This window comes from Pogona vitticeps, chromosome 2 (assembly GCF_051106095.1).
Source record: "Pogona vitticeps strain Pit_001003342236 chromosome 2, PviZW2.1, whole genome shotgun sequence".
NCBI classification, from domain to species: Eukaryota; Metazoa; Chordata; class Lepidosauria; order Squamata; family Agamidae; genus Pogona; species Pogona vitticeps.
In genome coordinates, this window is record NC_135784.1 from 334,240 (window position 1) to 361,298 (window position 27,059).

Sequence of the window (27,059 nt, forward strand, 5' to 3'; positions counted from 1 at the left end):
ACCAGGGGCAGGTGCGCTTTGACCCTGTCGGGAGGGGCTCTTCCACCTTTCTGTCTTGAAACGTGGGAAACGTGGTGTTCCTTCCAAGCAGGTATTTTGACCTGGGTCCCGATCCCAACCCTGCCATGGAAACTCCGGGATGAGGGTTAGCAGTGGCGAAGGTGAAACGGCTCCTTAAGTATCTCGTGTCTCTTTGAAACTCTTCCATACTTTTCTCCAAGAGTATTAAGGTCACCCTGAGTGGGACGGGACGGCAGATAATGCAAAACGGCTGTCTTGCTGTAGGGCAGATGGCTCTTCATTTAGAGGACTTCCAGAGGAACTATCCTCCCTCTGAGGTTCTCCTCCATTAGAGTAGCTGTCTGGTCCAGCTCTGACGTAAAGTGACTCAAGAAGGGCGATCGGGGTGTGTCTGATTCCATCCTTCCCCCCACAAGAGCACCTGGACTGCTGACCCCTCACCACACACAGGTCACCCGGTCATTGTCCACCTGCCCTCTCCTCACCCCCATGGGAGGCATAATCCTGTTTGAGTTATAAAAATCATTTCTGGAGGTCTGCATGTCCAGTTTTGTGCAAGTCAGCAGCCTCCTTTTACAGGACTGTGAAAATACCCCCCCTGCACACACACACACACACACACACACACACACATGACACACACACACACCCTTCCCAATCTGTTCTTGTAGGCCTGGAGAACCCGCTCTGAACTCTGTCTCCCTTTGGACTGGGCGTGATCCGACCCTGCTGGAATGCGTCCAAGGCTGCCCCGGAAGGGAGGGAGCTGGCCGGGGTGTGTTGGGTGCAGGGAACTGGGGTGGGGGATCCGCTCCCTTTGGGCCCTCCCCTCCCCTCCCCTCCCTCCCTCCCCTCCCCTTGGGTGTTTCCTGCCCTTCCCTGGCAGGCACCGTCTTCACAGCAACCTGGGTGCTGCTGCTCAAGGCGGAGGAAAAGCAAGGCGTTCCAAGCAGCAGAGCGTGGGCAGAAAATGCTGCTTTCCTCGGCCAGGCTTCAGCGGTGGGGAGCTGTCCTTGGCCTGCTTCTGGTGGCTGCCGTGGAAGGTAAATGCGGGCAGGCAGGTCCCGTCGAACAAGCCCTTATCCCCTGGAGGAGTGGTTCGTTTTTGGTTTCTTTGCCTTTTCTGCTTTATTTTCCTCCTGCTTTCTACTGAGAGACACCGCGTCAACAGAGGGATGGTTTTTGCTGGGCTCGGTTGCCGTTTGGCAACCCTGGCTTCCTTTCCCTCACTGCTCTCCGGCAGAAGTGCCTTCTCATGCTCCTCACACAGGACCAGCCTCTTGGCCAAAGTGTTGCCTTCCAGGGTTGTATGGCTGTACTGCTGATAAAAAAAATTTTTTAAGAGAGAATGTGTAGTCAGGGTGACAAGAGAACCCATGATTTTAAGGACAGGACACTCGGGCTGAAATATTTCCTCCTTTAAGAATTTTAATTGATTTGCCAAGAGGATGTCGCAGACGGAAGCCCATGGCCTGTTTCTACGAACTTTTGCCTGGATGCCTTCTCAGGTGGCTTTCCTTCTGCTCCAAGGCAGAGGACTTGCTTGTGGGGCGGTGGTCCTCGAGGAGCTGTGGGTCTCGGCAGGAGCTGGGGCTACAGGCCATGTCAGGACTGGGGGGGAAACGGGGTGGCAGGGCTGGGACGTTCCGAGGGAGGGGGGAGAGCCCAGGATCCAGAGGGAAGACGAGGGTGAGCCAGGAGCCCCCCCTCCCCGCTTTCCCCTCCCCATCCACAGCAGAAAATGGGACAGAAGGAGGACCCTGGTTAAAAGCTCCCTGTGGTTTGCCCGGCCTTTCACTCCTGCCCTCGTGTGCCTCTTTCCTAGGTCAGGGAAATTACCGTCCGGAAGTGGCTACAAAATATGGACTCCTCCGTGGGAAGCTGGCCAGCGTGGAGGGCACAAGCCAGCCTGTGAACGTCTTTCTGGGGATCCCTTTTGCCAGACCTCCCGTCGGAGCCCTCAGGTTCTCACCGCCACAACCGCCCGAGCCCTGGAGCCACGTGAGAGAGGCCACCTCGAACCCTCCCATGTAAGAATGTCCTTTCCCTGCTAGAATCATGATGCATGCGGTCGGGAGGGGCCTCTAAGAGCACAGAGTCCAACCCGCTGCTCGGTACAGAAATACAAATCAAAGGATATCTGCAAGGCGGTTGTCTAGATTTCCCTTGAAGGCCTCCAAGGTCATCGGTTCCACTGCCGTACTGCTCTAACAGTTAGGACGTCTTTCCTGATATTCCACTGAAAAATGGCTTCCTGTAACTTGAGCCCTTTGTTGCCTGTCCTGAATTCAGGAATGATTGAGAACAGATCCTGCCCCTCCTCTGTACAACAGTCTAGCCCAGTGATAATGAACCTTTTTGATCCCGAGTGCCCAAACTGCAACACAAAACCAACTTGGTGGTGTTGCAGGCAGAGGCATCGCTACCATTGGCGTCACCTGGTGCCACCCGGGGGTGCAGAAACTAATGACGTCACCCCCACAAAACTTTAAAGCTGAGCTCTGGGCTAACCAATTTTTTTTTAACTCTTGCAGTGGAGCTGCCCCTGCACTGCAAGGGTTAAATGCTTGTCCCCCCCCCCCCCTTGGGGCAGTATTAATGGAGAAATACTTATCGGTCTCCCAATCCCCCATCAGACTAGACTGGTAATGGCCGTCATTGCACCCCTCTGTTGGACCGCTGCACCAGCAGAGGGGAGTGCTGGAATCCGGAATTGGAGGACGGGTAAGTATTTCTCCATTCAAACAGCCCCTAGACAGTTTCCAGGGTTTGGCTGCCGGGGGGATAGCGATCCAGCGACTTACAGCTCATGTGCCCACAGAGAGGGCTCTGTGCGCCATCTGTAGCACGCGTGCCATAGGTTCACCATTGCTGGCCTAGCCTATCTCCCTTCAGTTTTCTTTTCTCAAGGCTAAATATGCCCGATTCTGTTACTTAAATAATTTTGAAATAAGGCTTGTTCTTGTAAAGTTATGAATAGAAAAGTAGTAGGAAGTTAAAAAGTTGATTTTTTTCTTTTCTCGTGTTCAAATTAAAAAAACCCCTAGAAGCCAGCTATAGAGGACTCTGAATAGGAGAGACAAAATTCCAGAGACAGAACACAGAATGGATCAGTGACTTGCATGGCAGGGGCGGGAGGAGGATATTGGGAAGACAGTGAATTATAATAAACAGGAAAATATGGACACCATGAAGGTTTAGTTATAGAGAGGATAATTTTGACAGACTAAAGTAACAAACTGCAATAGGAAGAAATATGGTGAGTGCTGTGGAGGGCCAAATCCTGACACTATGTAGATCATACAGATACATGTCAAGAGAAAGGCAGCCTGTAAATAAAACAAATAAACAGATACAGTGATGCCTCGCATAACAAGTGCACCGTTTAACGATGAATCCGCATAGCGATGCGGATTTTGCGATTGCTAATGCGATCGCATACCGATGTTTTAGATGGGCAAAAATCGCTTTGCGACGATCGATAAGCATTTCACTTACCGATTTTCGCATAGCGATTTTTTTGAAACAGCTGATCGGTGGTTCCAAAATGGCCGCCGGACACCCAAAATGGCCACCACAAGTGTTTTCACTCCCTGCCCTCGCTTACCGAGGGTGCGAAAATGGCAGCGCTATGGAGGAACTTCGCTGAACGGTGAGTTTAGAAGCCATAGGAATGCATTAAATGAAGTTTAATGTGTTTCTATGGCTTTTTCCATTCCGTATAGCGATGTTTCCTCATAGCGACGATTAATCCGGAACGGATTAACGTCGCTATGCGGGGCACCACTGTATAAACATAGGTATCTGGAGATAGAGACAGTGATGGAAAAAGAGGTGACACTCAGTATAGTGTAGTGGATAGAGTAACAAACCAGGACTCAGGAGGCCAGGGTTCAAATCCTTGCTCAGTCCTGGGAACTCACTGGGAATGTGGAACTAGTGAAACCACTCCTGAAATATGTCACCTTGAAAGCACTATTAGTGCCTCTATTTGTCAGAGAGGGAGAGAGAGAGAGAGAGAGAGAGAGAGAGAGAAATGTAGTGGAGCTGTATGAAAATTCAAGAACATTGGAATGAAATTGCAGACACTGCTTGAGCCATAACTTCATATGTGTTAAGCGTTAGAAGGTTTTTCTCTGGTTAAACAAACCAGTTGTTTTCATGCGGCGAATGCCCTTGGAAAGCAGAAGGCAGAGGGAGAGCGGCCACCTTCACCAATGCCGAGGGTTGTGCCAGGCTGTCTCCACAGAGAGCAGTATCTCCCCATCATCCTTTGTCTGCAGCCCCCTCAGCACCACCCAGAGAAGGAAGGAAGCCCTCCCTTCAGCCATGGCAATGACATGGAGCTTCCATGCTTAAGGGCAGTATACTTTTGGATGCTAACTGATGGGGGGTCAAAAGCAGTGGAAATATATTTGTCCACTCACTGCTGCCTGGAGTGTTGGACTGCTCCCAGATAAAACAGATTCCAGGGACTGCCGCCCCATAGGATTGCCACATGCCTAGAAAAGGGTGATGGGGATTGTTGTTGATGAGGAATGACTGGAAGATCTGGACACATTTAACGTTGAGAAAAGAAGACCAGGGGGAGATAGGACAGCATTCTTGAAATGCTTGAAAGCTTGTCTTACAGAGGAGGGACAGGATCTGTTCTTAATCATCCGAGAGTGCAGGACACACAATACTGGGTTCAAGTTGCACAAAACCAGATTTCAGCTGAATATCAGGAAAGGCATCTGAATTGTTCAGAACAGTATGATAATGGAACCGGTTACCTCAGGAGGAGGTGAGTGGTCCGGCACTGAAAGCATTCAAGAGAAAATTGGACAACCACCTGTCAGATTTGCTTTGTCCTGGATTCCAGCCTTGAGCAGAGGGTTAGACACTCCATAGCATAACAAGCCCATTCCAACGCCATTATTCTATGATGGTGATGATAATGATGTTTTATCTGGCGTGTATCCCACAGACTGTGACTCAGGGTAGCTAGTAATAACATCTAACAAAAGAAGCACAGTTAAGATTAAGATTAATTAGAGCATGGCCTCCACTTAGAAAACAGTCAACACCCCATCAAGAAGGGGGGGGGAAAGCCAGCCCACATAAAATGGTGTTTGCCTGCTGGTGGAAAGACCTATGGAAGAGAGCCAGGCTGGCTCCCTTGGCCTGGAGCGACCGCTGGGGAGGGGGGCTGATCCGCCATCCCCATAAGAGCAGGCTTTCCCAAGAGAGCTTGAAGCATAGGAGTCCTGACTGACCAGAAGCACCTTGGGCTGAGTTGTTGTTTCGAGATAAATTAAAAGATGAAGGGAAAGGATCCCAGTGGGAATTGCCAATCTCAGCAGGGATGGCTCTTTTCACAGGTTTCCGCTTCTGCTCTTGCAGACTCCTGCAGCACGATAACTGACGGTGTTCGTGCAGGTGGCTACGCTGGTCTCATAGGCAGAGGCCAGCAGGGACCTGGTTTGGAAAACTTCAGAGCAAACTCCTAAGTCCCCACCCCCAACGTCCTGTAGGTACTTGCACCTTAGGACAAATTCCTTGAATTTAGACAGGAAGAAAGAGAGCAGGATTCCCTACACAAGTAGCTTCTCACCACAAGCACGACTGTTGGGGGGGCCCTCCGGGAAAGGCCTCCTCCCCCCACCTTTTCCTCTCAGTCTGTTGTTTATGGAAAGGAGAGCGTTTGGAGGCTGTGTTGGCTGTTGAGCCAATATGCTCAGAGTTGGAAAACTGGTCAGGCTTGGAGGGGCAGCTCCCCTCTAAGGCAATGAAGTCCCCCTTTTTCCAGCTGAGCCTCCTTGGCGTCTCTGAACGTAGATCAGGTCTGGGACGGGAGGTCACTAAGACAGCCCCCATGCTTGGTGCTTGCCAGAGGGGGGGGTGGCACCAAACTCTACCAGAGGTGACGTCTGAGCAGAGACTAAGGAGGCCCAAGCAGCCGATGGCGGCTGGGGGGGGCTTTGTCATTTCGTAAGTGCTGGGTGGGGAATCCACTCCTGTTTTAATCTGTCTGTTATAAGCAGAAGCTCTCCAAGGTGCTGAATCCCACCCACAAACTACCATCAGCATCTCAAATAATAACTCAAAGGGCGAGCTGGAACCTACGGTGGATACAGAGTCACCACCATTACCACAACCACCACTGTCAAAAAAAAAGGTGGAGTCTCCAGTTGCCTCTGGCTCAAGCAAGTCACAATCCTGTGCTCTAATGCAGTGGTCCCCCAACCTTGGGCCTCCAGATGTTCTTGGACAACAACTCCCAGAAGCCTTCATCACCACCTCTGCTGGCTGGGATTTCTGGGAGTTGAAGTCCAAGACCATCTGGAGGCCCAAAGGTTTGGGGACCCCCTGCTCTAACGGAAGTGCAGGCTGATGGAACGCCCGTCTCCTCCCAGGACCCATGGTCGGCTGTCGGGAGTGCTGAGAATTCTCGCCGTTAGATCTACGCCTTGTCTAACAGAATCCCCCTCTCATGGGTTCCCAGAGGCAGAGCAAGAAGGGAAAGCGCTTCACTTTGTTCCCTCCACCCCGTTTTTTCTGGATGGTGTTCTGCCATATTGCTTCCAACATATAGAAACCCTGTGAATTAACTCATATTTTCCCTTCTCTATCAATCTCTCTCTCTCTGACTTGGCCTTTGTTTTCCATTTTAAAGCTGCCTGCAAGATTTAGGATGGACAGATACTTTTAGGAAGATGATGAAGGGAGATTTTTTCAACCTTCCGGTCTCTGAAGATTGCCTCTACCTGAATGTTTTCACCCCAGATCTGAAGGCCAAATTACCTGTAAGCAAAAATCCCCTCCATTTTTCACATCATATTTCTCTTTTCCAAAAACAGCCACATTGTTTTTTTTTTCCAAAAAAATGTTAAGGTTGCAAATGTTAAAACTTGGTGACACAATGCAGACCTGAAACTGGGTCTTTCTGATGCCACAGCAACTAGAACTGTTTGTGGTGCATTCTTTCATAACTGGGCAATGAAACCATGGACAATGAAACCATGGCCGTCCTCCCCAGTTAACTCCTGACTCTTTCCCCTCCTTTCTCTATTTGATTTATTCATATGTTTTCCGTCTTGTAGAATTGTTTAATTGTGTTATAATTTTTTTCTTATATTTGTGTTGTATTGTATGTTGTAGGCCGCCTAGAGTAGTCGCAATGACCAGATAGGTGGGATATAAATAAATAAATAAATAAATAAATAAATAAATAAATAAATAAATAAATAAATAAATAAGTAAATAAGTAAATAAGTAAATAAATAAGTAAGTAAGTAAGTAAGTAAGTAAGTAAGTAAATAAATAAATAAATAAATAAATAAATAAATAAATAAATAAATAAATAAATAAATAAATAAATAAATAAATAAATAAATAAATAAATAACTGAGAGCCATCCTCAGGAGGGAAAGAGAAAGCCACAGTGTTGTGAGCCATATTTATTTGACTGCAAAGCTCAGTTTAATGCAGTTTATTGCAACAAGCAATCACTGGTATTTAGAAGAGATGCAGTCCACAGGTATAGAAATGTTAATGCAGATACAGAGCATTTTCTGCTAATGGCAGCTATTTTCCCTTCTAACGCCTATTCCTGTTGATAGACAACTGGCCCTAGTACTGAAACTGCTGTTTTTTTTCCCCCCTGATAACAGAAACCAGGCATAGGCTGGTCAGATCAGAGGACAAGTCAACAGTGAACTCCATCTTACGGGCTGGGTTGGGAGGTGGGGAAGGCAACTTGTCCACAGATTCTGCACCTTGGTTGCTGCAGAGCCAGCCCTTGCGGATGGATTGAAACCCGCCCACTGGCCACGGAAAAGGAGAGTAAAGGCCAAGCCGTATTTTGTGATGTGTACACACTGCTGAAGGAGGGGCTGGCTGGAAAGAGCTTTCATAAGCCATCACTGGTGCATGAAGTGAACAGGTCCCGCCTGGAGAAGGGGAAAGCTCAGATCATTCGGTTTTCACACGGCTTCCAGAGTCCTGCCCTAATGTCCGCAGAGAGAAGAGAGAGAGAGATGCCTCTTTGATACAAGGGCTGTTGTTGTGCAGCTGGTCGGCAGAGCAGATAGCCCAGCACCAGCCTGGATCAATAAACCTCTCACTGCTGAAAGGGGCTCCCTTGGGCCAAACTGGCTTCTGAAATCAGAAACAGGATTTGCAGTGTTTGTGGCACTCGTGGCCCCATTCCCAGCCCCCCCCGTGCGAATGGCCGTCAGTGCTGGTGGATCCTTTCAGACGGTACTGCCTGACCCCAGCTCTGCTTACCTTTCTCGAAATCATGAGATTTTACAACATGTTGTCTCATTAAACAGTAACAACTTTTTATTTTTGGTTGAGTAGCCTAATCAAGCAATTAAGCACTGTTAACTGTAAATTTGTTGTTGTTTAGTCATTTAGTCGTGCCCGACTCTTCGTGACCCCATGGACCAGAGCACGCCAGGCCCTCCTGTCTTCCACTGCCTCCCGGAGTTGGGTCAAAACTATAAATACAATGTAGTATTGAATCCTGAGCAACATACAGAGCCCTTGTGTTTCATGGCTAAATGTTGAGTGTTTGAAAAAACAAATCCTCTTCTAAGAGCGTACAACAAGTATGCCACCAATTCTAGGCAGGGGCCGACAGCAGCCAGCTCAGTGCTGTTAGCCGTTTGCTTTTCTTCTGTGTTTTTCCAGGTCATGGTCTGGATCCATGGAGGCGGATTGATAGTGGGGGCAGCTTCCATGTTGGATGGATCAGCTTTGTCTGCTTACGAACACGTGGTGGTGGTCATGATCCAGTACAGGCTGGGTCTCCCTGGATTCTTCAGGTGAGCAACTTTATCTTGACAGTAACACCCACACCCATCTGTGCACGGTCTCCATGATCTACACACACCCCCGCCCACTTTCAACTTTTCCTCTTGACCAAAGCTTTGCTTTGCCAAGCTGTCCATTCCCTGGCCTTACGGGGAGAGGTTGGGTTCCTCCACCCGACGCCCCTCCTGCAATGCCGGAGAAGGCTTCACAGCTCAGAGGGAATTTGTCACCATTCGAGAGTTAACCCAGGTGGCTGTTCGGGTGAAGATTCCCACCACCTAAGATGCGGGGAGAGGCTGTCAGGAAGAAGGGGAAGAGTAGCTCCCTGGCCTTGCCACGTTTAATTTTAGCTGAAGCATTTGCTATTCTATGGTTTTTTTAAGCACTGTACTGTAAACTATGCTAAAACACTTGACAGCAGTGGTGTGTATAAATCTAAATAATACATTAAGTTGTGAAAGAGAGAAAGCACAGGGTCTTTCTGAGTGGGGGAAGAAGAAGGTCAAAAGCAGCATGGAAAGTTAAGAATCTAAATGCTCCAGCTGACGGAAAGTGGGAAGGATGGACGGACGGACTGACCGACCGACCCATGGAGGGGCTGACGAGGGCTGAGCAGGAAAGGCAGGCAGAAGAAAGAGAGCCCCAGTGGAATAGGGCTTGAGCATGGAAGGTGGGCGAGGTGCAAAATCTTCACAAAGGACAGAGTGCTACTATGGAAACGGGGTGTGGGAGGGGGGAGGCTGAGAATCTTGCATGCTGGGCTTGCCAGTTTTGTGTCTTCGCTAGGAGCACCTGTGGAGAAAAACGCCTCCTTGCACCCGTGTCGTCGCTGTTCTTCTCCTGCTTGATTTTGCTGTGCTTCTTTCAGCACTGGTTCCAAAGATGCCCGTGGAAACTGGGGGCTACTGGATCAAACAGCAGCCCTTCAGTGGGTTCAGGAAAACATCGAGCTTTTTGGAGGCGATCCCCATTCAGTGACTATCTTTGGAGAATCTGCAGGAGGATTCTGTGCCAGCGCTCACGTGGGTATACTCACCACACCGAGGTTGCAACCAAAGGCCTGGAATTTCTGCCACTCCTAAGTGATACACAGAGCTATTAATTGCAAAATCGCTTGGGAAGCAAAGTTCCAAGGTGAAAACATGCCCAGCCCCTGGACTGAGCTCTAGAGAGGGATGTGAGTGGAGGGGTGGCCATCTCAGGATGTGTCACGGATGAAGGCTAGGGTAAAATGCAAGGGGAGACAATGTGCAGCTGGCAGACAGGCTGGACCCAAAGAGCACTCCCTAAGAGTTCCCCATCATCCTGGAGGAGGAGGAGGAGGGACACATGTCATGGCTGAGGGTCCTGTCCTGGGTCCATGGCTGGTTCAACATCTTGAGTCATCATAATCAGACTGCAGGAAGGGACCCCTAAGGATCATCCAGTCCAGCCTCTGTCCAGGAGGCCCAATGTGGGGAATCGAACTCCCAACCTCTGGCCCTACAGCCAGAGACCTCAACCCCTGAGCTATCCAGACAGCTAAAAAATCTTAGCAGAGCTGGGAGGGACCCTCTGGCCCTGAAGCCAGATAAATGAGTTAGATGAAGGTGTGGGAGGGGATACTCACCAAATTTACAGATGGCACCAAAATGGGAAGAGTGGCTCATACTTCAGAAGGAAGAATTGGTATTCAAAACGACCTAAACAGATGAGAGACCTGGGCCAAAACAAATAAAACAAGTTTCAGTCGGGGTGTGTGTGGGTGTGTTTGGGAGAAGTCAAGTATATTTAGACAGGATAAATCAGATGTGCAAATACAGAATGGGTAACACCTCATTTGGCAGTAGTACGTGTGAATACAGTCCAGAGGTCACGGTAGACTACTGTGCTAAACATGGGTCAACAATGTGACGCAGCAGCAAAAGAAGCAAATACAATACTCGGCTGGACGTGGAGGAGAGGTTTCATGTCTAGATCAGGGTAAATCCCAGTGCTACTCTACTCTGCCTTGGTCAGATCTCACCTAGAATGTTGTGCCTAGTTTTTGGCACTTCCGTTTAGGAAGGATAGTGCAAAGTTGGAATGTGTCCAGAACAGGGTGAGCAGCATGGTAAAAATTCAGGAGACCAACCCCTACCAAGAACAGCTGGTATCTTGAGCCTGCTGGGAGAGAAGGTTGGAAAACAACACACTCATAGAATCCATAAAATAAATTATTTGGAAGGGGCCTATAAGGCCATCAAGTCCAAATCCCCTTGCTCACTGCAGGAATACAAGTTAAAGGAGATCTCCCAGGTGGTTGTCTAAATTTCTCTTGAATGCCTCCAGTGTTGGAGTGCTTGCCGCCTCTTGAGGGAATTGATTCCACTGTTGTGCTGCTCTAACAGTTAGGAAGTTTTTTTTTACTCATATTCAACTGAAATCTGGCTTCCTGTTGTGTGTCCTGCACTCTGGGATGATCAAGAACAGATCCTGCCCCTTCTCTGTGGAAGTAACTTTCAAGTATTTTAGGAGTGCTCTCCTATCTCTCCTCAGTCTTCTTTTCTCATAGACTCGTAGAGCTGGAAGAGACCACTGAGACCATCCAGTCCAACCCCCCACCATGCAGGAACATCCATCAAAGTATTCCCGACAGATGGCCATCCAGCCTCTACTTAAAAACTTCCAAAGAAGGAGATTCCACCACCCTTCGAGGCAGCCTCTTCCATGGCCGGACAGCTCCGACCATCAGGACGTTCTTCCTGAGATTCAGGTGGAACCTCTTTTTCTGAAGTTTGAAACCATTGCTCCCTGTCCTCGTCTCTGGAGCCCTGGAAAACAAACTTGTCCCCCTCTTCAACATGACACCCTTTCAAATATTTAAACATGGCTATCATGTCCCCTCTCAACCTCCTTTTTGTAAGGCTAAACATTCCCAACTCCCTAAGCCGCTCCTCGTAGGACATGGCTTCAAGACCTTTGACCATCTTGGTCGCCCTCCTCTGGACACGTTCCAGGTGGTCAACATCCTTCTTGAACTGAGGTGCCCAGAACTGGAAACAAGACTCCAGGGGAGGTCTGACAAAAGCAGAATAGAGTGGTACTATCCCTTGCCTTGATCTAGACACTATACTCCTATCGATGCAACCAAGAATCGCATTGGCCTTCTTGGCAGCCGCATCGCACTGCTGACTCATGTTCTGTTTGTGTTCTACCAAGACTCCTAGATCCCTTTCACAGGTCCTGTTGTCTATCCAGGTGTCTTCCATCCCTATATCTGTGCAGTTCATTTTTTTTCTGCCTCGCTGTAGGACCTTACCTTTCTCCCTGTTGAAATTCATTTCGTTAGTTTTGGCCCAGGACTCTAATCTGTCAAGGTCATTTTGAATTTGAATTTTGTCCTCTGGGGAATTAGCAACCCCTGCCAATTTGGTATCATCTGCAGATATAATCGGCATACTCTCTATTCCTTCATCCAAGTCATTGATAAAGATGTTGAATGACACGGAACCCAGAACAGAACCCTGAGGCTCCCCACTAGTCACCTCTTTCCAGGACGAAGGGGAGCCATTTGTGAGCACCCTTTGGGCTCACATTAGGGAAAGGGCATTTCACCTCTACTGTTGGGAAGAACTTTTTGACAGTGATAGCTGGCAAGGACTGCCCCTCAGCCGGTGATGGACTCCTTCACTGGAGATTTGTAAACAGAGGTTCAGTGGATGCTTGTCAGGGATGTTTTAGCAGTAGGTTGAGTTGGGCTCAGTGATTGTTGGGGTCCCTTACAGCTCTACAAGTCCATAAATATAAGGGTAGGCAAACAAATGAATATACCAGGCTTTGCAGCAGGCCCAGTATTGAAAGGGCAGGTCAGAAATACAAGGGGACAGGCTGTGGAGTATTCCCTAGCCTCCTGCCTGCCCTTCTGTCCTGTCAAGAAAACCCGAGCTTCCTCCAGCTCCAGGAGTTAATGAGGTGAAACCACAGGCCTCTGGTTAAAACACCTCAAACATTTCACATGGCGATAGCTGTCCTCTCGCCTCTCTTTTTTTTGTGCAGACGTTATCCCCGTTGTCCAGAGGCCTGTTCCACAGAGCCATCTCAGAGAGCGGAGTGGTCCTTCTGCCCTCACTCTTCACCAAGAACCCAGAGGCCATCGTTCAAGTAAGTCCGGGATGATCCTCTGAATGAACACGGTGGTCCTGCAATTGCACACTTTTAAAGAGACACACTGCAAACAGCAGAGTTGCATTAAGGGAAAAGATTTAAGAGCTGAAAGTCAGGAACTAAGTGTTGAAATCTCATTGCACTTGGTGTGGAGTAAATTTGCAGCTGCAGAAATTCCCAGAGAGTTACAGCCAGGCAATCCACGTGTTCAATTGTGCAACTAATTGTGCAGCTCACCATGCATTTCACTGCACAACGGACTGTGCAACTGTGCTGGTGGAACTGCTTCCTGGACAGGACTTCTGCTTCTGGTAAATTTTGCAAGGATTTGCAGAATTTCATGTTACACAGGCCTGCCGCTGCGATGGGATTTCACCCAACACCAGTTAAATCAGGTGAGATTCCAGTGATACAGGGGAGGCTAGAAAGAGGTCTCTATGCTGCATTTGTTGTTCCTCCAGCCAAGGAAAGAGCAGGAAAACAAAGCCACATCTCTGCGCCTGACGTGACGTTGATGGCAGCAGGGTCTTGGCCGCAGGATACAGCCAGCCCCTTAAATCAGGGCACGGCTCCATGCACATGGCAGTAAAGAGATGCTGTGAATATCAGCAGTGCCATCTTCTTACAACGTCTGACGGGCAGTCCTGCTGAAATCAGTTGCTGAATAGTGAGCGTAGGGGAAATTTCCTGTCTGCAGATTGCCCTCAGATGGCAGATCTGCAGAGATGCCCATCATCCTAATGCAAAGCTGCTGCTCTAAGCTCAAATTTCACTCGGAGCCCATGGCATCACATTTTTCCCTACTGTATTTTTCTTTTTTTTTTAACACTCGAAGAGAGTGGCAAATATCTCTGGCTGTGAGGTCAGTGGCGCTGCTGCCTTGGTGTCTTGCTTAAGAAGCAAAACCGAAGAAGAGCTACACGCCCTGAACACCCAAGTGACGTTGGTAAGTAGCAGCTCCTGAGCTGGGGTCCTGAACACCCGCGGGGTCAGCAGCCATCATCATCAGGCGGGGCTAGCCCGCTCTGGAACGTGCTGCATCATCATGTCCCCCCCCCCCACTGCATCAGAGTGGTGCCCCATGAAATCCTTCCAGGTCGAACGGATGAAAGCATGGGGGGGGGGGGTAAGCAGCCTGTCCTTCTTCTTCCTTCCCATCCGAGAGTCTTCTCCTGCCCGTTTATTAAAGAAATTCATCCACGGGCGGCATATTCCTGCCTTGAGCAGGGGGTTGGGTTTGGATGGCCTTGTGGGCCCCTTCCAGCATCACTTTTCTACGATTAACTGTGATATTCCACAGCGCCCAGGCCAGATTTCTGCCATTTTGGAGAGGTTCCCCCAAAGGGGAGCGACCCTTCAGGACAGGGAGCAGGCCCTCGATTCTTCTGCAGCCGGACTGCTGCGCTGGAGCTGCTCCAGAGAGGCCTGCCAAGCGGCAGCCGTCGGCAAAGGCTGAGCACAAATGTCCTTGAATGCCTCCGGTTGCAGGGAACGGGGAGAGAGACTAATTGATGGGGAAGAGGAGGAGGAGGAGGTCCCATCAAGTTGATTCTGATTCCAGGCTTTTCTTTCAAGGGTTTTCTAAGAATATAGCGCTCAGAAGTCATTTATTCTTCCCTTCTTCCGGGGTCACCCCGGCACGGTGCAGCTTGCCCAAGGCTACCCAGGCTGGCTCTTCTCCTGGGAGGCCTGATATGAGGGGGAGGGAATCGAACCCATGGCCCCTGACTCCACAGCCATTTGGATAAACAGTCCTTGGCTGGGTTTGAAATGCACGGACACTTCCAGCTTTTTCAAATATGTAAATGCAAAAATTTCTCATGGTTTATTTTAAGGAGTAAACACAACTTAAAAGGATGTTCTTGTTGTTGTTGTTGTTGTTGTTAACACCACCACCCGCTCCTAGGAAATTGGAATTGTTCCTGCGGTCATTGATGGAGAGTTCATTCTGAAGGACCCAGAGGAGCTACTGGCTAAAATGGAGCTCAACGCAGTCCCATATCTAAGTGGTGTGAATAACCACGAGTATGGATGGGTGATTTCTCAAGTAAGAGTTTGGCAATTTAAATGTCATATTTGCAGCTCCTTGCACTATCCTAATGTGCAACTGCAACATGGAAAAGAACAGAGTGAGGCACTTCTAGAAGAGGTCATTGAGGAGCCAGCCCGTGAGGATTTAGAGAAGAGGCTGATGATTGCTAGGAGCCAGTGCGGGGGGGGGGAGGGGGGGTTTGCTCACGCCTGACTCACCTTACCTCCTTCTCTGCTAGAGTGGCCAGCTTGGTAGACAAGGGGAATGCCTTGGCTATGGTGGACCCTGAGCTCAGCAAGGTTCTCACAGAGCTTTTCTCCCATCCCTTATCCTTGCGGCCAAGCTGGTAAAATATGGTCTACACCAGTGGTGGCGAACCTTTTTGAGCCTGAGTGCCCAAACTGAAAAACAAAACAACAAACAAACAAAAAATCCCCCGGCGGGCAGAGGTGGAAGTGGCGGCAGAAGGGGGGGGAAATCCCGGGCACGGAGGGAGTTCCAGAGTCTGGGAGCAGCCAGAGAAGGGCCTTCTCTCCCATGTCCGCACCAACTGTGAGGATGGCAGGACGGAGAGAAAGGCCTCTCCTGACGGTCTCAATATCTGAGCAGGCTCAAATAGGAGCCACGAAAGGGACACGACCCTTGAGATAGCTTGCACCCAAGCCATTTAGGGCTTTATAGGTTAAAATGAGCGCTTTGACTTTTGCCCAGAACCTGATTGGCAGCCAGTGGAGCTGCTATAACGGGTGTGTGTGTGTGTGTGTGTGTGTGTGTGTGTGTGTGTGTGTGTGTGTGTGTGTGTTATGTGATCCCTGTAACCAGGCCCAGTCAGCCATCGGTCTGCTATGTTTGAGATCTGCTGAAGTTTTCTGACACTTTCCACAGAGAAGGCCCCATGTACAGTGTATTACAGTAGTCCAGCCGGGAAGCAACTAAGGTATGTGTCGCCATGGCTAGATCAGAATTCTTCAGGAACAGCCGGCGCACTAGTTTTAATTGTGCAAATGCATTCCTGGCCACCACTGAAACCTAGACATCTGCACTCAAGAGACAAATCCAGGAACGTCCCCAAGCTGCGTGCCAGTGTTTTCAGAGGGGGGAGCGTAACCCCATCCAGCACAAGCTGACTCCCTATTCTTTGATCTGCCTTTTAACTGACCAGGAGCACCTCTGTCTTGTCCGGATTAAGTTCCAGTTTATTCGCCCTCATCAAGTCCGTTAAGGACACCAGACACTGATCTAGAGTTGAAACGATTTCCCTGGATTTAGGTGTCAAGGCGAGGTGGAGTAAATTGCTCGGCCTCCATGGATCTGGCGGATAGAAGGCTAGCCTCATGTGAGGATCTGGCGGATAGAAGGCTAGCCCCATGTGAGGTGTGCTGCTGTCAAGGAGTGGTGGGCAGGAATGTCACACAAGGAAGGTCTGTGGAGTGGGGAGGCTTCTGGTGGGTGGTATCCAAGGGGCTTCTGCCACCCTGTTGCAGCAGCTCCATTGGCTGCCAATCTGTTTTTGGGGCACAATTCCAAGTGATGGTTTTAACCTGTAAAGCCCGAAGTGGCTTGGGCCCCGGCCGTCTCAAGGACTGCCTTACCCATTATGAGCCTGCTTGGGTGTTCAGACCATCAGGAGAGGTCCCGAAAAACTTCATAGGTGCCCTTGGTGGGGACACAGGCGAGGGCCTTCTCTGTTGCTGTTCCCAGATTTTGGAAAGCTCTCACCACCAGAGGCCAGATTGGCCCCATCTTTGTCATCCTTCCACAAGAAAAGACTTTTCTCCCCAGGCAGGCTTTTCCTTAGCGACTGGTGATTTAAGAGATATTTTAAAATGGGGCGGTGTATTTTTGTTGTTTTTAAAATGTATTTCAGTAATACTTTTGCCTAGCATTTTAAATATAATATTAATTTAATTATTTAAAAACATTTAAATAACCTAATGTATTTAGCTTTTGATATTGTGTTTTTAAAATATAAAAAAAAAAGCACGCTGCTTATACACTGGGCCCAAAGCACTTACAGTACGCTCTGGGCAGTTTCGAACTAAATTGGGCAGGCGACACGCACCTCCCACGGTGAAATAGGTACTACACTCAGTTTTCCAACCTCAGAAGGATGGGAGGCTGAGTCAAGTACCAGCTACCTGAGCTTGTCGGCATCAAAATCAGGTCATGAGCAGAGTCTTGACGGCAATACTGTGATTTAACCACTCTGCCACGAGGCTCTTTTGAATGCTATAAGTCCCCTTGAACCCCTTTTTAGGAGAAAGGTGGGGGTGAAATATTTTAAATAAAATGAAATAAAAATGACGAGAGACAGCCGTAGAGAAGGCGACGACACAGGAGCTCATGCAGATTGGCCAACACCTAAGAAGGGACTATATTTTAACTTCCCAGGCACTGAATTTCTCAGGCATCACAGAAGGCATGGACAGAGAGGCCATAACAGCAGCCTTCCGACAGACCGCTTCCGTCTTGGTGAGTAAGAGAAGGGCCGACGACGCAGAAGGAAGGTTTGGTTTTGTACCTTATGCTGCTGGCGGGAGTTAAGAAAGGGGGCAGGTGGTATGAAGAGTCAGGCAGGACGGCCTGAAAGGCTTCGAGAGAGAGAGAGAGAGAGAAGGACCCTTCCATGGGGTCCCCTTGCCTCTTGGGGTTTCTCCTCCACAACTAACTTCATTCCACACGACTCTCAGATCAGCCAGCCCAAGGGTGGGTGGGGGCTTCCCCGGGGGGGGGGAGGAAATGTCAGTCGCAGTGCAGGATGCCTCCCGGCACATGGGCAAGGCCCTCAGTCACCTCCCCTCCAGATCCTGAAGTGCGTGCTGCTAGCAGTGCAGATGATGGCACGGGCAGGGTGTCCTAGAAGGGAGAGTCAAGGTGGGAAAGCTGAGTCTTACGCCAGGGCGGAGGGGGTGGAGTGGGAGACGCAAGGAGGAGCCGACCTGCCCCCCACCCCTGACCGTGAGAAAAATGCCTGTGAGAGAAAACCCCGAAGGGGAGGTAGGCTTCCCATTCTGGGAAGCACCAAAAAAAAAGCAAAACACGACGTGGTCCTCCTGGTGGAAGCGTTTGCCTAACAGGCTGCTTTGCAGGATCCGTCCAAGTGTCAGGGAGAAGCAGTTCAGGCTTCCTTCCTGTTAAACTCCCAAGCTCTTGAGATGGACGGAGGAGCGTTCCTTTGCAGGGAAGGCACCTTCTTTCTCCAAAGTGGTGCTAAAATGCTTTTTCCTCTCTTCTTTTTCCGGGTGGGGGGGGGAGGGACTTTCCTGGAGTTTTGCTCTTTAAAGGAAGCAATGCAGCTTTTAAGCCTGTACACCACTGAGGCAGAAGCTTCATGGAGGAGAAATACCAAGGTTTCTGGGCTGGAAGGCATCCTGCGTACACCTGGGGTGTCCTGCCTCCTTTCCAGCGTGGTCTCTTGTCTCTCTGCTGGCCTTTCCGCTTCCTTCCCCTTCTGCTGCTTCTTTCCTGCAACCAAAAAGGGACTCTGCTCTCCACCCACCCCACCCCCGAGTTTGCTCCCACCCACCCAGTCTGCGACCCCATGGCATGGTGACCCCAAGACAAGGGCCGAGCCGGCGGGGAGAGGGCAAATACTAGCCGCTTTACCCGGTTCTCTGCCCTGCAGGGAATCCCGCTGGAGTCTGTGCAGATGATCCTGGATGAGTATCTGGGAGACACGGAAGACCCTACAAAGCTGCGAGAGCGCTTTCAGGACTTCATGGGAGATATCATGTTTGTCATCCCTGCTCTTCAGACTGCCCGGTATCACAGAGGTGAAGGAAACATGCTCAAAGCAGCCACTCCAGGCTTCCTTTGCTCTCATCATTGATTTCAGCTGGGAACAGCTTTGGGTGGGTGAAGCAAGAACGGGGTGGGCGGGTGGGCGAGGAGGCACAGAGTGGGTACTCTCACGCCCGCCCCTCTCATGCTCTTTCCAGGTCCACCCACCCACCCACCCTCCCTGTTTTCTGCTTCGCTTAGAAAGGCAGCCCCACCGTCAGTGGTGCTGGGAATTCGTGATGCTTTTGTGTCGCGCTGGCACCAAGTAGCGAGGTTGCTAAAATGTACAGACTATAATCCTTCAAAGGTGGGGTGAGCATTACAGTCCCCAAATTCTTCTCAGGAAAACAGCTGGGTTGCAGCACTGCTGTCATGGTTTCCGAATCAGACCCCCTCTGAGAGCCACTCTGCTACCCTAGCCTTGTTTTGAGCAGTAAGAGGTGATGGTCTGTCGGGCCTGGGGAATTGTTTTCTGCTCCCAAACACTCTAGAGTACCATAGAATCATAGAACAGTGAAGTTGGAAGGGGCCTGTAAGGCCATCAAGTCCAACCCCCTGCTTGAGACAGGAATACGAATCAAGGGCGATCTCCCAGGTGGTTGTCTAAGTTTCTCCTGAGGGCCTCCAGGGTTGGTCATCATCGTCGTTTAGTCGTTTAGTCATGTCCGACTCTTCGTGACCCCATGGACCAGAGCACGCCAGGCCCTCCTGTCTTCCACTGCCTTCCAGAGTTGTTGTCAAATTCATGTTGGTGGCTTCGATGACACTATCCAACCATCTCATCCTCGGTTGTCCCCTTCTCCTCTTGCCTTCACACTTTCCCAACATCGGGGTCTTTTCTAGGGAGTCTTCTCTTCTCATGAGATGGCCAAAGTACTGGAGCCTCAGCTTCAGGATCTGTCCTTCCAGTGAGCACTCAGGGTTGATTTCCTTTAGAATTGATAGGCTTGTTCTCCTTGCAGTCCAGGGGACTCTCAAGAGCCTCCTCCAGCACCAGAATTCAAAGGCATCAATTCTTCGGCAGTCTGCTTTCTTTATGGTCCAGCTCTCACTTCCATACATCACGACAGGAAAAACCATAGCTTTGACTATGTGGACTTTTGTTGGCAAGGTGATGTCTCTGCTTTTCAAGATGCTGTCAAGATTTGTCATCGCTTTCCTCCCAAGAAGAAGGCGCCTTTTAATTTCAGGGCTGCTGTCTCCATCTGCAGTTATCATGGAGCCCAGGAAGATAAAATTTGACACTGCCTCCATATCTTCCCCTTCTATTTCCCAGGAGGTGATGGGACCAGTGGCCATGATCTTAGTTTTTTTGATGTTGAGTTTCAGACCGTTTTTTGCACTCTCCTCTTTCACTCTCATTACAAGGTTCTTTAATTCCTCCTCACTTTCTGCCATCAGAGTGGCATCATCTGCATATCGGAGGTTGTTGATATTTCTTCCGGCAATCTTAATTCCGGCTTGGGATTCCTCCAGTCCAGCCTTCTGTGTGATGTATCCAGGGTTGGAGCACTTGTCAACTCCCGAGGTCACGGGTTCCATTGTCGTCCTTCTCTAACAGAAGTTTTTTCCTGATATTCAATCGGAATCTGGCTTTCTGTAACTTGAGCCCATTCTTGCATGTCCTGCATTCTGGGATGGTTGAGAACGGATCCTGCCCCTCCTCTATATGACTACCTTTCAAGTATTTGAAAACTGTTATCATATCACTCATCCGTCTTCTTTTCTCAAGGCTAAACATGCTCAGTTCTTTCAGCCTTTCATCCTAGGGCCAATTTTCCAGCCCCCTGATCCTCCTTGTCGCCCTCCTCTGAACTTCTTGTGATTTGCCAGCATCCTTCTTGAAGTGCGGCGTCCAGAACCGGACACAAGACTCAAGGGGAGGCCTAACCAGTGCTGAATAGAGGGGGACTAGCACTTCGTGGGATTTGGAAACTGTACTTCTCTTAATGCAGCGAGAGACTATGGTAACATGCTCTGAACAGAGGACTTGGAACAGTGTCTAGTGTGGCTGAGGAGGCCAATTCGAGAGTGACCGTCCCTTCCACACTGAAGACAAATCCAATCTGTCCCCTGTCCAGCTCCCTGGTTTTGCTATTTTCGGGACTGCCTCTTTGCCTCGGCCTGCTGAACTTTGCACTTATCTCTGTTGAATTTCATTCTGATATTTTCAGACAAGTGCTCCAGCCTATCATGATCATTTTGAATATTGTTCCTGTCTTCCAGGTTATTAGCTAGTCCACACAATTTTGTTTCATCCCCTAATTTGACAAGCATTCCCTGCACCCCCTCATCCAAGTCATTACGAAAGATTTTGAAGAGCACTGGACCCAGGACTGAGATTCACCTGTTATCTCCTCCCAGTTGGAGAATAAGCCATTAGGCATCACCCTCTGAGTAAGATTCTGTAGCCAATTGTATATCCACCTGACACTTGATCTATCCATCCCACACCTAGTTAGGATATCATGCAATACTTTGTCAAAAGATTTGCTGAAGTCAAGATATATTATGTCTATAGCGTTCCCTCTCTCTATCAGGGACGTTACCTGATAGAGAGAGGGAACCTATTACTCTTCTGGCAGTGCTTCCAGGAAGTTTTGTTTTAATTAACTTAATTTAATTTAATTTATTGCATTTATATCTCATCCATCAAGAGCAAACCACTACTCTCGGCAGCTTAGTAGGCATCCTTCAGGCTCGAAAGACTATGGTAGCGTGCTCTGTATGGAGGACTTGGAACAGCGTCTAGTGTGGCTGAGGAGGCTGATTCGAGAGAGACCATCCCTTCCACACTGGACACAAATCCAATCTGTCCCCTGTCCAGCTCCCTGGTTTTGCTTCCTTTGTGACTTTCTCTTTGCCTCAGCCTGCTGGACAAGGGTCTCTTCAAATTGGGAGAAGCCGTGATGTACTGCCTGCCTCCAGGCTGAACGATCAGATGTCAGAGTTTCCCATCTGTTGAGGTCTATTCCTAAGGCCTTCAGATCCCGCTTGCAGATATCCTTGTATCGCAGCTGTGGTCTCCCTCTGGGGCGATTATCCTGCACTAATTCTCCATATAGGAGATCCTTTGGAATCCGACCATCAGCCATTCTCACAACGTGCCCAAGCCAGCGTAGACGTTGCTGTTTCAGTAATGTATGCATGCTGAAAATTCCAGCTCGTTCTAGGACTACTCTATTTGGAACTCTGTCCTGCCAGGTGATACCAAAAATCCGTCGTAGGCAACGCATATGGAAGGTGTTCAGCTTCCTCTCCTGCCGGGCACAAAGGGTCCAGGACTCGCTGTAGTACAGGAGTGTGCTCAGGACACAGGCTCTATAGACCTGGATCTTGGTATGTGTTGTCAGTTTCTTATTGAGCCATACTCTCTTTGTGAGTCTAGAGAACATGGTGGCTGCTTTCCCAATGCGTTTATCCAGCTCGACATCTAGAGAGAGGGTGTCAGAGATGGTTGAGCCAAGGTACACAAAGTCATGAACAACCTCCAATTCTTGTGTAGAGATGGTAATAGAAGGAGGTGGGTCCACGCCGTGGCCCATGACTTGTCTTTTCTTCAGGCTGATTGTTAGTCCAAAACCCTGGCAGGCCTTGCTAAAATGATTCATGAGTTGTTGGAGGTCTTCAGCAGAGTGGGCAACAATGGCTGCATCATCTGAAAAGAGGAAGTCCCGCATGCATTTCAGCTGGACTTTGGTCTTCGCTCTCAATCTAGAGAGATTAAAGAGCCTTCCATCTGATCCAGTCCGGAGATAGACACCTTCTGTTGCAGTTCCAAAGGCATGCTTCTGTCTGACTACCTTTCAAGTATTTTAGGAGTACTATTCTCATCTCCCCTCAGTCTTCTTTTTTCAAGGCTAAACATGGCTAAACATCAATCTTTCCTCCTAGGGCTTGATTTCTAGCCTCTGATCATCCTTGTTGCTCTCAACTTGCTCCAGTTCGTCAGCCTCCTTCTTGAAGTGCAGTGTTCAAAACTGGACAAAATATTCAAGATGAGGCCTAACCACGGCCGAATAGAGGGGAACTAGTAGCTTACAGGATTTGGAGACAATGCTTCTGGTAATGCATCCTAAAATCACATTTACCTTTTTTTTACGGCCACATCACACTGTTGGCTCATATTCGGCTTCTGAGTTAGGATGTTTCCAAGATCCTTCTCACTCATAGTATTGCTGAGCCAGGCATCCCCCATCTTGTAACTGTGCATTTAGTTTCTAGGTATAGAACTTTGCACTTATCCCTGTTCAATTTCTGTTGTTTTCAGGACAGTGCTCAAGCCTGTCAACTCAGAGCTGGAAAGGATTTTATGTATTTTATTAAAAAGGTAGCAGGGGAAGGAAAAGAACAAAGCAATTACAAAAAAAGTAGAAGTTCCACACAGTAACTAAAAATGGATTTCTAGTATAATGGTGCAAAATTCCAATACTGACTGAGGAAATACATTAGAAAATAATAAAGTCTAACCTAACTTATCTCAGACTCACACGGAGGTAAAGTAGATTGCCACAGACCTGTTCTCCTTGGGAGTAAGACCAAGATGGGGTTGTCCTACGTGGGGGAGGGGGCCACGTGGCAAGAGAAGGTCCCTTTCATCTGTTACCAGGACAATGGGTAGCTTCCTGAATAGGTTCTCAATATCTCTCTCTCCCACAATCAAATCGGCTTAGCCTTAAGCACAAAGGGAACTCACTTCAGGATAGCTGAAATACACATGAAAAGGACTCTGAAAAGCAGGGTAACATGAAAGTCAGTCGTAACGGAGCACATGAGGAAGAGGAGGAACTCCCTGTAATCCAGGGAATCAGGCACTTTAACATTATTCTGGTCAGATATGAAGTTAAGCTTGTGATGCCTGGCATCTCTCACAACGAAACAGGGGTTGCCTGGATCTAACCAGGCAGCTAGAGCATGCTCGTGTTCAATGACAACGACAATCTCTCTCTCTCTCTCTCTCTCTCTTGGTTTATAGATGCTGGTGCTCCCGTCTACTTTTATGAATACCAGCACCCACCCACAGTCTTCAAAGACTTAAGACCGGATTTTGTAAAAGCAGATCATGCGGATGAGCTGGGCTTTGTTTTTGGAGCACCCTTCTTAGGAAATGACACAATCAGTTTTGGTAAGTATGTATCATCAAGGAGAAATCGAAAGCAGGGTGGCAGGATGGTTGTGATGGGGCCACAATGAATACCTGAAGTTGGTAAAGGCAAGTGTGCCAAGAGAGGGAGAACTACCAATTCTCCTGTACAAATGTCAACAATCAATTAGCTGCTGGGTACTCCTCAGTATAACTATTTGATTTCAGTACCCAGTTCTTTTTTCAAATTTGCTACCTGGTACCTGTTGTAATCCTGGGGGTGCGGGAAATGCCTTTAAAGGATTTGGCATACGGTGAGGTAATAATGGAGACAAGTTTTCAAACTAGGCTGTAATGTCAGCCCCATGCTTTATGTGCTTTTTGATAGCTTTTCTTTAATATATATATATATTTAATATAGTAGGACCATGGTATTCTCACGATTAGTACCCATGCTTTCATTAATCTGTTCCCTGAAAATATTAATTAAAAAAACCCAGAAATATACAGTCAACCCTCAACTTACAAACTTAATGCGTTCTGGAAGGAAGTTTGTAAGTCAAAACGTTCGTAAGTCGAATCAGCATTTCCCATAGGAATGCACTGAAAACCAATTCATCTGTTCCGGCTGTTTTTGGTTCTTACATAGAGAGGCGGTTTGTAACTCGAATCATTAGTTCCCACAGGAACTAATGCAAAGTCAGTTAATCAAATCCTACCACTAGGGGCAGAATTTTTTTATTTTTTTCCTTTTAACTTAAGATGATTTAGGTTTTAAAAAAAGGAAAGGAAAGAGGGAGAGGAGGGAAGAGACACCTTTTCAACAGAACACCTTGAAAAGCACCTTTTCAATCAAGACAAGCCAATACAAGCACCTTTTGGGGAAAAGGGGGCAGCAAAGGAGGGAGGGAACACCTTTTAAAAATCTAAAAATCAAAATTTTTTAAAAAGCCAAAAAAAAATACAGTCCATACACCACTGTACCAGGCAGTCTGAAAACTGTCTCCAAATCCACTCTCAAAACACTGGGAAGAGTGGACAGTTAACTGAAAGTTCAGATTTCACACTTTCCCCACCTCCCGCACGTTTTTTCGGTTTGTAACTCGAATCTAAGTTTGCAAGTTGAGTCAATATTTTTCTATCAGAGTGGTTTGTAACTTGAAATGTTTGTAACTAGGGCCGTTTGTAAGTCTAGGGTTGACTGTATGCTCCCAAGGTATATTACCAGAACTGGCCACTAGAGGGAACCATAAATTACACTTGATATAGCGTTTTTACACCTGCCCTTTTTGGCATCTGTGGGATGTATGTGCTTGGAAGTGATCCCCGTGGATACTGTAGTCCTACTATAATTAATTTAATAATTAACAACAACAACAACAACAACAACAACAACAACAACAACAACAACAACAACAACAACAACAACAATAATAATAATAATAATAATAATAATAATAATAATAATAATAATAATAATAATAATAATAATAATAATAATAATAATAATAATAATAAGGTTTTTAGTTAAAACTTGTATTTGTTATATAATACCATTGTGTCTTTTCTCTTTTATAGCAAAGGCTAACTTTCATTCCTTTAGAAGAAGGGAGCATTCTCTTAAAAATACTCATCGAAGACAAAGAGTTCATGAGTTCCAAGGAAACCATGTGTTCTTTGAATAATTGCTTCCTCTCAATGGCTCTTTTCAGGTGAATTTACAGAGAAGGAGAAGGAGCTCAGCAGGACAATCATGAAATACTGGGGCAACTTTGCCTACAATGGGTGAGATCCTTGGTTAGGCTTTGAAAAATTGACGGTTTTAGTTTTAACGGAGGTCGACACATAGAGCAAGAACTAAATTCTGCATTCCGATATCTTCCAGGAACCCAAATGGCAAAGGATTGGTGGAATGGCCGCGCTATGATATGAATGAAGAGTATTTGGAATTAAACTTGGTGCAAAAGAAAGCCAGAAAACTGAAAAACAACAAGGTTGATTTCTGGTTAAAAACCTTGCCTGAAAAAATGAAAAAAATTATCCAAGAACCGCAAATACACGTGGACCTGTAACTGCCAAATAACGGTTTCCTGGTTGTTTGCCTTGCAGTGCATTCCTAGAGGGTGTGGAAAACTGATTTTGTCAGAACACGGTCTGACCCTGAAAAGAGGGCTTAATTCCTGTCACTCTTTGTAAAGTTGAAATGTTAATCAGAAAGGGAAAATGATCAGCGAGGATGGTGAGGGGTTTGCAACCTTGGGATTGTTTATCAGTGAATGCTGCACATGAACATTACTAGGAAAGGAAAGCAAGCTTGCAGAACCTACATGATTAATTCAGTGCAAGTACTTACAGAAATGACTCAAATAAAAGGCACTTTCGTACAAGAGGCACCCTCCTCTTTTCTCATACATTATGCAATGCACCTCTTCTAAAACTGGGCTCTCTCTGACATATGCAGACATAATTCATATGCAGAGTCCCAATCCAGCCACAAGAGGGCACTCTTTTCTTGTGCATTAAGAGGTAGCGTTCCCTAGCCTGCAGAGTCCCAATTCAGCCACAAGAGGGCACCCTTTTCCTGGGTATTAAGAGGTTGTTTCTTAGCTTGCACAGTCCCAGCTGTGCCACAAGAGGGCACCCTTTTCTGGGGCATTATGGGGTAGCGTTATCTAGCCTGCACAGTAGCATTTGAGCCACCGGAGGGCGCCCTTTTCCATGGGAAGAAAGAGAAAGCATTCCCTAGCCCTAGAGGTTGTCTTCTTTTTAAAAGTTTTTTAAAGTTTCCAACATCATAGAACACACATCCCTGATTCTAGCACAACTGTGTAAATGCCAGACTCATCTGACAAAGCAGGCATTTTTAGCAGTGCAGATCTTGTACCATGAGGTCTGTGAGCATTTCTGGAAGGAAGGCAGAAGGAACGCCTCTGGCTCTCTCTTTCTTTAGGACTGGCGGTGGCAGAGGAATCCAAAGGGGTTTCCCGAAGGTTGGGAAAATCAGATGCAAAAGCATCAGTCGGTCGGTCGGTCGGGTGAGGGGTGAGGGGAGGCTGCTGGGAGAGGCCAGTTCGGACACAGGCCTGATGTCCCTCCGAAGGTGACCAGTCCCACGGGCAGAGGCATCCTCTCCCCCACGGGTGGTTCGGGTGGCTCGGGAGGCCAGCGATGCATGTACTGGACAGAGGCTGAGAAGAGGGCTCCTTAGGCAAAGAG

The 27,059-nt window shown here is 48.1% G+C and overlaps 1 protein-coding gene across 1 annotated transcript; it reads left to right on the plus strand.

Annotated features, from left to right (window-relative positions):
• Window positions 1-906: 906 nt before the first annotated feature.
• Window positions 907-26,230, plus strand: LOC140703787 (fatty acyl-CoA hydrolase precursor, medium chain). Its single transcript, XM_078387123.1, has 13 exons — window positions 907-1,064; window positions 1,847-2,051; window positions 6,680-6,809; window positions 8,701-8,834; window positions 9,692-9,845; window positions 12,841-12,945; window positions 13,784-13,894; window positions 14,855-14,995; window positions 17,372-17,452; window positions 18,606-18,753; window positions 23,736-23,885; window positions 25,556-25,628; window positions 25,729-26,230. The coding sequence occupies exons 1-13, from the start codon at window positions 992-994 to the stop codon at window positions 25,913-25,915; spliced, it is 1,692 nt and encodes a 563-aa protein (XP_078243249.1). The 5' UTR covers window positions 907-991; the 3' UTR covers window positions 25,916-26,230.
• Window positions 26,231-27,059: the final 829 nt, after the last annotated feature.